The sequence below is a fragment of the Cyclopterus lumpus genome, chromosome 21 (assembly GCF_009769545.1).
Source record: "Cyclopterus lumpus isolate fCycLum1 chromosome 21, fCycLum1.pri, whole genome shotgun sequence".
NCBI classification, from domain to species: Eukaryota; Metazoa; Chordata; class Actinopteri; order Perciformes; family Cyclopteridae; genus Cyclopterus; species Cyclopterus lumpus.
The window spans coordinates 17,080,623-17,094,638 of NC_046986.1; the positions used below are offsets into that span (position 1 = coordinate 17,080,623).

At 40.9% G+C, this 14,016-nt stretch overlaps 1 protein-coding gene across 1 annotated transcript in view; it reads right to left on the bottom strand.

The window, feature by feature from the left end:
* Positions 1-3,137: 3,137 nt before the first annotated feature.
* The window catches only part of epb41l5 (erythrocyte membrane protein band 4.1 like 5), a 28,677-nt gene continuing 17,798 nt past the window's right edge, over positions 3,138-14,016 (bottom strand). Inside the window, exons 17-26 of the mRNA XM_034561099.1 lie at positions 10,677-10,816; positions 10,341-10,435; positions 10,003-10,137; positions 9,605-9,672; positions 8,644-8,766; positions 7,474-7,555; positions 6,910-6,990; positions 6,218-6,280; positions 5,794-5,933; positions 3,138-5,278 (exon numbers count right to left, since the gene is read on the bottom strand). Of these exons, the coding sequence (XP_034416990.1) occupies positions 5,209-5,278; positions 5,794-5,933; positions 6,218-6,280; positions 6,910-6,990; positions 7,474-7,555; positions 8,644-8,766; positions 9,605-9,672; positions 10,003-10,137; positions 10,341-10,435; positions 10,677-10,816 (997 nt within the window). The 3' untranslated portion in view covers positions 3,138-5,208. The remainder of the gene's footprint in view (positions 5,279-5,793; positions 5,934-6,217; positions 6,281-6,909; positions 6,991-7,473; positions 7,556-8,643; positions 8,767-9,604; positions 9,673-10,002; positions 10,138-10,340; positions 10,436-10,676; positions 10,817-14,016) is intronic.

Here is a 14,016-nt window from a genome sequence, read left to right on the forward strand (position 1 = left end):
ATTAATCAATGTATGTGGATTGTCTTGTTTTTTCATCTATTGTCTGTATGCTGCCATACCAAGAATTGTCACACATCAAGATTTTATACTTTATGAATTTTTATTATACTCACAATTTGCATTTAAGTCAATTTGATTGATTGAATATCATCTGTGATAATACCAGTAGACTGATACATGTTCTGATCGTTGTTCAGTCAGCTGTGTAAAACGGCATGAAATACATAATCCAATGTGGAGACCTTACAGTTGTGAAAGTGTCATATCTTATTTCACATGCAAGTAAACATCACACAGATTAATAATATAGTGGATGTATGCTACCTGTGATTGTACAGATGGCCTCTTTAAGGGCCAGCGTGAGCAAATGGGAAGGGGAGGCGACAAACGTATCCAGTGGCCCAGTGAGAGGCTCATATTTAACGGATTCCCTCTTCAGAAGGATTTAACAGTCGGAACAGAGAAACCCAATCGGGACAGATGTGAGTGCAGGTGTGCGGTGCTTTTCATCGGCATCTGGGCTTTAAAAAAGGTTTTAATGAGGAAGACACATATCCAGCTTGATACAGGTTTCTGGTCTAATCTCAGATCTGAGAACTCTTAATCAATTCTACATTTATGCTCCACAAAACATTAACCATAAAGCGCGGACCATCACATTACATTGAGCCAAACATTGTTCAGATACATAAATCAGTACAGTCATAACCACCGTAGTTGTCGATATCTGTCGTTTCTTTCAGTTGCTGCAGGCTCAATCTTTACAGCGGCTGTAATCTGTGCTTATTATTTTTGGAGATCAAATTCATATTATTCTTGGTGTTCGAGTAGCGGGAACAGAAATAGGTTATACTAAGCAGATAACCGTTTTTTTAAAAGGAATTACAATTTGGAAACACAACACGGATATAAATACGTGTATGGGTAGAAAGCAAGTAGTAAGTAAACAAAAAGTCAATCATCTTATTGGGAACTTTGGGAGAAAGGTTGTAGTTACTGAATATCAGTGAGTCTCTTAATGGCACCAAACACTTCGTCTCAAGTAAACAACCAACAATTAACCAATAACAGTGTTATTACTATGATGCACTTAAATTGGTGCTATGCTAACATTTTACCTTTTAATTTGACACCCATTATATTGATGATTCTCCCGTTATAGCTTTTGCTGGTCTTAAACCCTTGATTTAATTATTCCATCTCTAACAGCTGGTCATCAAGCTATAAAAAAGGCTGATAATAAAAAAATGAATTACAAAAACACACTGATATTCATCCTGAAAGAATATTAATATTTAAGAGAGGACTTAATCTTTGCTTTGCTGGGATCTGAACTATAGTGACATCAGGGCACGGGCCTCGCGCCAAATCTCCATGAATCCACCCAGAGCTTTGAGCATGCTTAAGCAATCATAACCTGGCATAAGGTCCATGTACGTAATCAATTATTCATTTGGAAGGTAGGGGGGGGGGGGTCGGCCCATCTGCTGATGGGAGCAGTCCTGGCTGAGTTATTGAGCTATATGCTGTCTGCTGTTTAATAATGGCCCAACTATATTGCTCTGTATGGACCGGTCGCCGTCAATTATCTCAAACCACTGCAGATTGTAATGTAAACCAATACGTCGAGAAACAGCAAAGTCTTTATTTATATTCTGGTACTGAGTTTCTAAACTGATGCAATCCTGACAGAACAGTGTATTACAAAAAGGCAACTGTGGTCCATAATGAGGCCTTAAAAGAGTATTCATCTTGCATCAAAAGCAGATGAAGGGTTTTGTACTTTTGATGAAGCAGCTGAAGAGATGACTGACAGGACATTTGTAATAAGTTGCTTGAACTTCAGAAAACGAGACGCATGATGAGCATTACTGGTTGTTTTGAGGTTTTTATGCAACCCCTCTTATACCAATCCACTATCACAAAATAAACATTGCTAATCTGGAATCTGATCAAAGCAAAACGAGACACTAATCTTGAACCTGGCGATATAATAAAAACTAATTTATAGACGTGGCAAAGTATCTGCAAGGGGAAATATTCAAGGAAAACCTGTTTATACACACTATTTGGTTTGATTTGTGTGGATTATTTTTCTACCATGAGATAAGAAAATGATTTGATAGAAACATTTTTTTTTTTTTTTTTTAAATCCACTTCTGCTGAGGCAGGACATTCAAATGGAAGTCAGCATAATGCAATCTAGTTGCGTAATAGGCTATTTTATCTAAAACATACGCCACACGCTGCTGTGACTCCAGGTCTTTCAATGAGCTCCAGAGAGAAGACTTCTTTAAGAGTCTACGCCAAAATAAATGAGCATATTTATTCAGCTTGATGACGTTTGAGGGCGTAAACGGCTTCTTGGAAGGGTCTACTTTCATAGTCCCACCTTTGGTGTTGCAGTAGCTTAGATATTAGTTTAGCATGAAGCACATGTGTTTGCAATTAGAGGCGGAGATCTGAATTGGAGTATTAATGTTGGAGGAAAATAGGATAAAAAAAATAAATAGTACTGCGCTGCCATCCAGTGGTGAATTGACTAACATGCATAGAAGACTGTTAAACTCTGTATAAAACATGAATCACTGGGACTTTAATTTCTCTACAGTTTAAAGACCAACAGCTGAGGCTGAATGACCTTTAGATAATACTTAAAGGGGAAATACGCTCATTTAAAAAAAAAAAATAAATGACCAAGACAGTCCAGAAATAAACGTAAACAACTCTAACTTTATCAACAACAAAAAAGAAACGATTCACTAATGTGTGATGTCATCCAGTATAAAGGGAGGAACTGGTCTCCATAAACAATACATTGGTGATGTCATAGATGACACAGGTGTGTTTTGAGTATGTGGGGAGACGGCTTCACTGTCTAAGATAATTGTAATACAGCATACACTTAAACTGATTTCGGTGCAACTTTTTTTTTGCTGTCTAAAATACATTTTGCTGCCACTGCCGTCCACATACTTCTCACAGAGCAAGTGGATTTAAACAGGATTTCTTTTTTTTTCAGAGCCATGTCATTGCTCAATAGCTGGTTGAATAAGACACAGATCCCACCTGGTCCCCAGCACAGTAATAAGCAAATATTCAACAGTAATCAGACAGTAAAAATGAATGAAAACCAATTGACTACTACTGTAGCAAAGCTTTACTGAATCATGATCAGGTATTCCAGAAAAATAAAATAAAAAGTTGATATAAAATTGCATTTGAAAAGGTCACAATCTGTGTTTTTTCTAGTCAGCTCAATCAGTAATACGTTTCCTACTTCTTTTTGTAATCAGAGAAATCTTCTCAGTGTGTCATAATACTGCCAGCACAAGTTTCAGAAATATATATATATAAATCTACTTCATATCTACAGCCAGCCGATGCCATAATACTGACAATACATTACAACTGTACGCTACAACACTTTTGGACATCATGTCATATTTGAACACCGAATAGTGGCATAAATAACGGCTAAGAAGAACAGTCGGCTTCCCTCGGTCAAGACCGAGAATTAAACCACCATCATTATGAAAAACCCAGACATAACTTAAATGAGGGTCTAGACTTGGTGATTATGCTGTATGGGGCATTGAGATAAAAAATATATATTTTAAGAGTCAATGTTATACATTTAATTAATAACTCAGGAAATTGTAGAATTAGGCCTCAATTTAACACGTATAAAATCATCTCTTAAGATATTTCACAGGTTTTCCTCCAGTTACGAGAATTTAACAAGTTTTGCCACTGTGGCATCGCCAGCATTCCCAGATGAGACGGTGTGAATACATTCATTTCCATAAGGCAGGTCGAAGCTACAGCAAATATGAAGTCCAGGAGCCGTGTCCTGTAACGAGGGAGACTACAGTCATAAATGAATTCAGCTATGCAGACGCGTTGGTTTCAAAAGGAATCGAGCAGCCTCTTGCATTTACATTGCCAATAAAACAATTGTAGTAAATGAAAAATTGTCGCAAGTGGAGTCAGTGAAGTAAAGTGAAAACATAGATCACATTTGACACAAAATGGTAAAACTTAATCTTCAATTTTTGCTCAAAAGTCACGATAAAAGTTTACAAAGCAACACAACGGGTCCAAAACGAGATGAACTTCCATCAGTGACGGTCAATCCCTCATCGTGCCGGTACGAAAGTGTGTGAAGTACTGCTATGAGCAAATTAAAAAATGTCAAAAAAAAAGGAAAAGTAAGAACAGGATATATAAAATTAAAAAAAAGAAAAGTGGTCAGTTACATTGTCATCCAATGCAAAACATCAATTTCAAGGTCCAGTGTTTCAAAAATAATCCAGTGACGTCTTCATATCCAGTGGCTGCCAAAGAGACCAGTTTCACGAGTAGAATTAGATAAAAACAAAGTACAGTATCATATCAATACTTTATGTTCAGAGTCCAGGCGTTTTTTTTATCTCTTGGAGTCAACATTTTAAGTCATTGTCTTTCTTTTATTTTTATAGCCTTCTTTTAGTGCACTTCAGCACAGCAGAGCTACATCCTGTGTGATCTGTGTGCGTACAGACGAGCTCAGAGCCACAGTGATCCATTGGTGTGAATAACCAGCAATAAAACAGCATGATTAAAAGAATAAAATAAATGGGAGGAAAGCCGCGCTAAAAAGAGACAAACTTCCCTTTGAGTCAGAAGCCTCGTGCTTTTTACGATTTTAGTGCGTCAGCCTCAACTTGACCTCTGGAGCTAACAAGTGGAATAAAAAGACTTTAACACTTTTCTCCAGTTATGACGGGACAGAGGTTCGGCTGACTGGATGGATTAAGCAAAATGCAGGTCACGATCCGTGAACTCATGCAGGAGATTCCCAAGTGAAGTGTTCTTGAGATGTTAATACTGGAGCTAAATGTTTTGTTTTAACTGTTTTACAAAAACTAGGCTTTGCGTCACGTTATCTTGTCGTCATATTCCTATTATTTTCCTGTGCACTATGTTCAGTTTGTCTAATCTGTTTGTCAGCGTGGGTGAAATTGTGTTTGTAAGCTGCCTCTTCCCCTGGTTCCACATTCCTCAGAGCACCTCAGTGATCAGCTAGTGTGTGTGTGTGTGTGTGTGTGTGTGTGTGTGTGTGTGTGTGTGTGTGTGTGTGTGTGTGTGTGTGTGCGTGTGTGTGTGTGTGGGTTGCGATGGGAAAGCAGTCGGGGAACGTGTTGACAGCCGCTCCTCACTTCTCCATCAGAGCTCAGTGGTTAGGAGACCTCTGGGTTTGGCTCCATCCTCCGCGGCTGGCTGCTGACCCGCCGTGCTGTAGGACACAAGGGCGACAGAGACGGACATAAACGTTCACCGAGAGGTTATGAGCATGTGGCTCATGAAACATTAGGCTTGAAAAAATTATTAATTCCATTCATTCGTTCGTAGAACACACAGAAATACAACTTGGAAAAGTATCCATCACATGGTGAAGAGCATAATAAGGAGCTTAACTTATATACAGTAAAAAGTGCAATATTCCCTCCGACGTAGAAGTAGAACATACTCAGGTAAAGCACAAGTACCTAAAATGTGTATTTAAGTCCAGTACTTCACTAGCTGTCACCTCTGCAGTGACTCGCTGTCTTACAGACCGGTACAGTGCTGGAGCCTCAAAGTGAGCTTGTGATTGCTCTAAATAGCAAGACCAAGCATGTGATTCAGTACACTTGGAACTCTTCGGAGTCGGGTTTTCAGCTAAAAGGGCGGCATTTCCCTGCATGACCAGCAGGGGTCAGCAGACCAACACGCTTTCGGTGCTTCGGGTTTAAATCTCAAGAGTTTTACCTGGCGAAGATGGTGTTACGTGTGTGAGCGAGGAGGGGGAGGACTGGGGTGAGAGCTGCTCCCCCATCCGCAGGGAGAAGAGGGTTGACCTTAGCAGGGGGGTCAAGGTCGAGTAGGCCGTTAGTAAAGACACCAGGAGGCTGCATTAGATGGGGATGAGGGAGAAGAAAGGAGGTCATTCTCTACATAGCTTCTAGTGAACAGCAACTATGCAAGTGCATGTGGAAAAATAAAAACAATGAGCCTTGCGTCATCGGTTTCAGGTCAATTAATCACAAAGTAATGAACTACACATGAAAACCATCTAAAACATTTAATTAAAATCAGGGCGGGGGGGGGGGGGGGGGGGGGGGGCGGGGGCAGTTGAACATGAGCACAAACGTAGATGAAACGTAGAAGGTGACGACAGAGATTGATCACTCACAGCAGTTGCAGGAATGATCCAGCGAGGTGTGATGGGAGGTTTGGGCTGATGCACTGGTGCCAACTGGGAGACAGAATGACCAGAACACTATATTGACAACATGAATTGATGCAGGATGCAGGTTTACTTCAACAGATCCCTGCTAACCCTCAGACTTGGGGCCAATCCCATTTCTTGTTTTATCATCAGCCCACTTTTTCAATTTGTTTCTCAGAACCAAGTTACAAGGGGTAGAGTTGAACTCTCCCCCAATGAAATGAGACAACCCCCAAAGACCCTTATCTGACCTCTATCGCCACATGAATCAGACCAACGCTCACCCCTGAGGTCTGAGTGACGGGAGCAAGGGGTGTATTGGGGTTTGCAAAAACAACAAATTAAGTTTCCTTTTCAGTTCAGTTTCTCTCACTTGGCTTTCTCCCATTAATTGATCCATGTAGCCATAGATGGTGTAAATATTTATCATCACTAACATTAAAAATAAATTACTAGCCCCGATAGAAATGCCTGTAAATGAAAGCTTCTGAATGAGGGTAAATAAATCCAGTTGGGTGCTTTACTCCCTGCAGTCACTAATCTTTCCTCCTTCGTGTTCTTCAGCAAGTCAACAAATCCCGTCCTTTTACAAAAGGGGCTTCCACAAATAGATTTTTAAGGCACCGATTTAATGTCAAAGTTCTCCTCAGACTTACCATGGGGGTTGGATCAGTGAAATCAATCAGGTTGTCACACAGTGAGGTGATGTTCTGCAGGTCAACTTCCTCCACTTTATCCTGGAGAAGGACACAAACAGCATATAAACAAAGAAACCTACACACAATATGAACATGACACGAGATCAAAGAGGAACCAGAATGCAAACAGGGTACAACTTTATTAACATGGCATTAGACTGTTTTTTATGATTATGAAGTAAATGTTGATTACGCAATCTAATGGTTGGGGAATAATGACACCGTCAGAGTTTAGATTACACCTCGCTTTTCACTGCGCAATTCTGTTGTTCAGAGTCGTCTATACTTATGAAGGCTATACAACAATAACAGCCGACTGTGTATATGGTAATAGCCCAACTCAAAGGAAAAGGGGAGCGATCGGATTGTCTTTAATACAATAGCATCACTTGGAAAGGCAAGGGGAGAAAAGTTGAAACGTGATCTGCTGCCACTTCAAACAGAGAACCCCTCGGGTTAAAAAGCTGCCACCGTGAGATGGTTACGAGCACCACTAACGTGCAACACGTTCAATGCTGTTACCTTTGGTGACGGGCCTTCGCTGGCAGACTCAGAGGGCATCTTGGGAACACAGGGGATTACGTCCTCAGCTAGCCTCTCGGCACTAGTGAGCAGAAAGAGAGAAAACGAGCAAATGACACAGAACTCCAGGTTTCTGTTCCTCTCAGAAACATTTACAGAAATGTATTTAGAGTTCCTCCTCCTTGGTATGAAAGTGATTTAATGCATTATTCATTGGTACATATTTATTGTTCATACGATTTAAGAAATCTCTTTATTATTATTATCAGAGCACAAGGTAACGTCTTTAAATTGCACATTTTTGCACAAAAGTAGTCCAACACTGGTTTAAAAACAGCTTAAGATGAATAAGTTCAGTTATTAATTGATTATCAAAATTGCTCTTGATAGATTTTCTTTTATTGACTAATTGATCAAAGTATTGTTAGCTGCTCAATGAGCCCACGGCCGAGCGTCTGTGTGCGTCGGTATTTTGTGTCGTCCGACAGTAAACGCTTATTGAGCCAAGACGCCAGAAGTATCCAGGCAGAACTCAAGTCATGTGACTCAACACACCCAGAGACACACACACCCTCAGAGACAGAGACACACACACACCCAGAGACACACACCCACACACAAAGAACAAGCAACACGTTTGTCTCCGATGGATGTTGTGAGCTATGTTTTACATTTGTTTTATGCTCGGTTACGGGGCCAGCTTGTGTAAAATTGCAGTGAGGATACAGGAATTATGCACTTAAGTTGATACCATTGAAGAAAAACCAGGTTTGCATTATACCCTTACTTTTAAACAGTTTTCTGTGGTCCAAGCCTTTTGTTTCTTCCTACTCTCAAATTCCTAACAGCTGAAATGGTTACATAAAATGTATTTAAAAGTATAGGCACAGTGAGCTATATCACTGAATGTATTGTTTGACTTAAAGTTGGATCAAAAGGGAGGAGAAAATGGATATAATGCGTTTGTCCTTTTTACAAGGATTAGGAATCTGCAGCGAATCCCTCCTTTGCTAAGCTCTTCTCCCAGTTTCACTCCCTCATTTTCTTCAGCCACAGTGCGAATAATTAATACATATATTCAGAATTTACCAGGTAGACAAATCACAGTGTGAAGTTCTTACTTTGTTTAACATAAGAAAGCATGTAATGCATATAGACACACAGACTGACCTGGCCCCTGCTGATGAGACCAGTGAGGCGGACTTGAGCAGGTCCCAGGAGTCTTGGATTTCAGGGCGACTGCTGACGGACAGAGACGAGTTGCTGCCCAGTCGCCCGGCGCGCACCTTCAACCTGAAAACAGACAGCGCATGCTCTTGTTTGGTGCCAAGTGATTTGGCGTTTCTACTCATTGCACAATTTCTACATCAAATATTAGAGAGAAAGAAATCCAACGTTTACTGTAAAATCTTTTGACAGTAAAGTAAACTATACCCAAAATAAATAAATAAATAATTCATGATGAATCAATATTGAAATGTGGTACAGGGAAAGAAGAACTGGGGGGATAAAGATGCACATTGTATATGGTTAAAAAAAACAAATCTTTTAACAAATCTTCGTGACTCATTCTCTACTCCCGCCCCCTCCACCCTGAGCCACGTACTGCCTCGGATACAAAGCAGCGACAGGGATTTGCTTGACAATCTGTGGAGCCTCGCTTGTAAGAACGAGCTGAAGGTGATGTAATGTTTCCTGAGCTACGCTAATAATCCTCATGAATATTCAAGCAGTTGATCAGCTCGAGCAGCAGGCAGCGCCCAGATTGGCTGAGACAATGTGTTGACAGTTGGCATGACTCAGGAAGATGGAGGAAGGGGGGGGGGGGGGGGGTTACATTTCAAGACAATGGAGCACAAGTGACAATAGGTTTTCTTCTGGCCATGTTTTCTCTGCTCTGACTGTACCGTTTAAAAAGGACAGAAGATTTGAAGCGAAACAAACAAAACAAACTAAATGTTTTCCTTGGTTGAATACATTTTGGGAACCTTAGCAGAAACACATTCATTGTTTTATTAATCATTTCTAACACAAGGGAGGTAATATCACTTTAAAACAATTCACTAATTCATTATAATTATGCATCTACAGACTGTACTTTTAAAAATGAATTATTCCAGTGTGATCATACCTGGCTGAGGCCTCCTGCAGGTTACAGTTTTTATCTCCACCAAGTACGCCGTGTTCCTCCAAAGATCCCTACACAGCGGAGCAGGGGAAGAGAGAATGAATCAATCGCTAGATGGAGGTGAGGGCGACTAATAGAGCCGAGCATCTCAGATTCACAGGAGAGCAGACTACTGTGATATTAACATTACTGATATACTGCAGCGATGACCATTCAATCCCTCATTGTGAGACCTTATAAAAGGTTTTGAAAGTCCGAAATCCGAAGGCTCTGGCTGAATGCCATTATTTCAGATACATTAAGTAGAAATACAAGTTTTTCAAAAACAAACAAATTATAGGCGTCAAAGTATGATCGCTGAACAATAAAATGCAGCCAGCTGTTTGGGGACTAGTCCTCACCTTGAGGGCAGCAGCCTCAACTCGTGCTTTCAGGATGTTACTCTTCAGGCCCTCTGGGGTGCACAGTGGAGTAACAACTGGACTACTGCCTGTGCTGCTCAGACCACACTTCTCTGTGAGCTTCACCACATCCTCCTGATGGAGCAGGGTCGGGTGGGGACGAAAAACAAGTGAAGAATATGGTTGTTACTTCTGAACAAACCAGACAACATATCTCTGCTATCATGTCTCCATGTTGGGGCTTGGAGCAAATAAAACGTGTTACTTGTCTTTATCTAGGTTTATTAGGCCGTGGCACAAAAAGGTAGAAAATTAAACTCTATATGAACAAAACTCACCTGATTGTTCATGACCATATTAACATTGACATTTATTGGAGTACCAAGAAGCGGACTGCTCTCCAACTCAAGCTGCTTCAGACGAGCTGCTGCTTCTGGAGAGACACAGCGTTAAACTTAAATACAACGATATAACTGCATTGTAATCGCTCAGTTTGACTGACTCATATTCTCACAAATACATTTTCATTCATATTGTAGTGATATTTATATGATTACAGTGGTTTATTTTAAAGATTAAACTTCTAAAACCAGGTTCTCATTTCAGAGTGACGACCCATCTCATAACTTTTCGTTGTTCAGTGTTTTCCGCTTTGTGTCTCTCTGTGGCCTCACCAGCGAGGCTGAGAGGATCGTCAGTGGCAGCGTAGGCGTAGCTTGGTCCGGCCTCGTCTGTAGCCGTCTCCGTGGGAACGACAGGAGCCCGGAGGACATCATCCATGCACGTTTCCAACAGGTCAGCAACCACTGGCATACTAGAGACAGGAAACAGGAGAGGAGGAGGGTATGAAAGAAGTGGCATGATCTTAGTTAAATATAAACAAAAACACTAGGAGATAATGCAAGTGTTAAATTCTACAGCTGCACAACTTACCTGCGACTTCCAAAAGGCCATGAATGAACTCTGCAAAGGTGTCAAAACTGGCTCATGATGATACATCAGAAGACATTTTTTGGAATAACTTCCCACAAAACAAACGTAAGAAAATAAATGTTGAACAGAAGTCCAGTTTTTGGAAAAAATATCTGGCAAAAGCAAAACATGTAGGTACATAGGTGTTCCAGTGGGTTTGGCAAGTATAGCCATGCATCCATCGTATTTAGAATAAAAAAGGTTTGTTATCAGGAAGAGAGAGTACAGAGACAGTTACTGTTCCTTCTACCAGAAAGATAAATAAAAGGACGTGCGTGTCCAAGAGGGACGCTCTTAAAATAAATAACATTGGTGAAAATATCTTCCCAAGAGGTAAAAACAACACAATGCAGTGAATGGCAATAAGTCAGCACAGCAGGCAATAAACCTTCGAGGGAAAAATATGCTGTAATATTCGGAGAATCTGAAGCCACTTGAAGCAGAACATTTGATACATGGATTTAGGTGAAAGCTCTTCCAGCAGCCAAGTAATTACCTCATATTTCTTTAGCCTGAAGACAGTGAAACATGAAAAGTATACAGTATATTACTTATTACTAATATCGGCCGAGAGAACAGCTTAGGCACAACACACACAAAAGATGTGAAGAAAAGTACAACACTTTTCCCGAGGACTCACTAACCAATGAAAATATAAATATTATTGTAAGAATATATATAATATTTTTTTTAAAAGTGATAACACACAAAACTACATTGTCTTCTCAATCAAGAGGGATCCTGTCTTTATTCTCTGAAATGATTTTAAATGCAGTTCAGAAAGATATACATCCTTTGGTCAAAGCTATGTTGTAAACATTTCACTAAGCAATAACGTTATGAAATCATCTTCATTGGTAGAACCGAGCAAGAAAACATTGTAGAGTGACGTAGTTGAGGTTTAGGCAAAAATTTCAGTCATTATAAACTTCTACACGCTGATCTTAACACATCAGTCAAACCCACCTTGGTGGTGGCGTCATTTCAGTATAATCCTCCCAACTGTCCACAAAACTGATAAACAATTTACATTCGATTTTGATTCACTTTTGAACATTTTAAATGGGATTGTGCTTGTTGGACTTCCAGCTAAATGTTGGATGAGAAGGTCATTTAAGTTTAATTAAGAGTAGAGTCCTGGTCTTTGTTGTAACAAAACGCTAGTAACTCCCCCCTCGCTTCTAGAAGTTACAAACTTCTCTACAGACGAGTAAGATATTGACCTTCTTATCCAACTACCTTTTAAAAACAGAGCGGCAGATCCATAAAATGTGCAGAACAGATTAAATACAAAATAGAGAAAATCATATTTTCTTATTTAAAAATAATTTGATGGAACTAATGCAGCAACAGTGATTGAAATATATATATATTTTAAAACACAAACTGATGTTGAGAGACCGACAATAGGAGCAGAAGAGGAGTTAGGTAAACCCTCCAGGCTGGAACTATGGGACTTATTGTTTCCTGACGGAGTCGAGAGTGGAGTTGAATTCCTAAGCCTCACATTGATACCATCTCCCCCCCCCAGCCAGCCAGTTTCACCAGGAGGTTAAAAGTGAAGGACAGAGGAAGGAAAGGGTCGAGGAGAGACGGAATGAGAGAGACAAAAAAGGTAACGGAGAAAAGGGGGAAGGAAAGAAGCAAAAAGGTGGCTAACTTTCAGAAGCCTCACTGGAGCAAGGGTCAAGGAAAAGCGGAGGGAATTGAGTGAATCATTGAGAAGGGCAGCATCACGTGTGATGACGAGCTCGGAGAGGTGTCAGGAATGTTTCAGTCAAGAAAAGGCTGCATTCACACCAAATGTGTCCTTCCATGTGGTCCAGTCTCGGCCACAAATACCAGAAGCTCCTCACGGGTGAGTCACTGCGAAGCCATTCACATTTATTATGGACGATTCATGTCAGTACAGAGGGGGAGACCGCGCTGTCAGCTCCTCGGATCTGTCCAGCTCCTCGTGGGGAGCTTTGATGAGACATGAGCATGAAGGGTGGAGGAGAGGAGACCTGGGAGGAGAACAGGGTGGAGGAAAAGGACAAGGGGAAGGGGACATAAAGAGATGGGGGGAGTGAGTGAGGGAGTGTAGGTAAACAACAAGCAGGACTGGCGGGAGAGGAATGGAAGCATTGAATGAAAACAGCAAAGATGAGAAGGCGATTGTATGCAAATGAATGAATGGTGGGAGGGAGGGAGAGAACAAGGAGAAACCGCTAGTTTGACAGGTTTAAAGAAACGCGAAGAGGGGAGGAGCAGAAGAGACTTTGAGGTAGCTGGTACCAGGAGTCTGAAAGGGAAAGAGCGTCGTCCTTTGAAGTGTAATTCATTGCATGTGCACCGACGTGCAGGCTAACCTCGTAGTGAGAAACGGCATTCCTTCAGGATTTTCTAAGAGCTCCATTTCATATTCGCACAGGAAATCTTTTTATTGTATATAAAAAGGCACGGCAAGAGAAATCAGGCTGCCGATGATAAAAATACGGTGTTTTAGTGAGCATTAAAACACCATGAATAAATAAGGCGTTCATGGCTGTGACGAGCCTCGCAGTTACAGGATACAGACTGTGCCATGCAACTCATTGCCTCTGGTGCACTGTATACTAGCGTGTGGTGACAAGTGTTGAGAGACGCACAGCGAGTGAAGTGGACTAGATGTCTCTGGAGCTTCATTGACCCGGCTCTGCACCTCTAGTAGCTGAGGCCTGATGGGTTATGTCAAATCTGTGTTTATACATGAAGTGCCGGAGGCTCAGAGCCGGAAGCCGTTATTCATGATGACGGCTCCACTGAGAGAATGAGAGGCAAGGGAGCAGAGTTTCGCATCGCCACTTCAAGATCAGACTAGAGTTACAGCAGACGAACTTCAGCTGACCTTACATTATTTTCCTTCTACTCTCTTGAAAACTATGGAGAAATAATTTAATTAATTTATTCTAATGGCAGTGATGTGTTATCTACTCTCACTTATGATGATGTCACAGAGGAGAGACGTAGAGAAGGGGAGTGGCTTACAGGAACGAGAGGAAAGCAAAAGGAGAAGGCAAC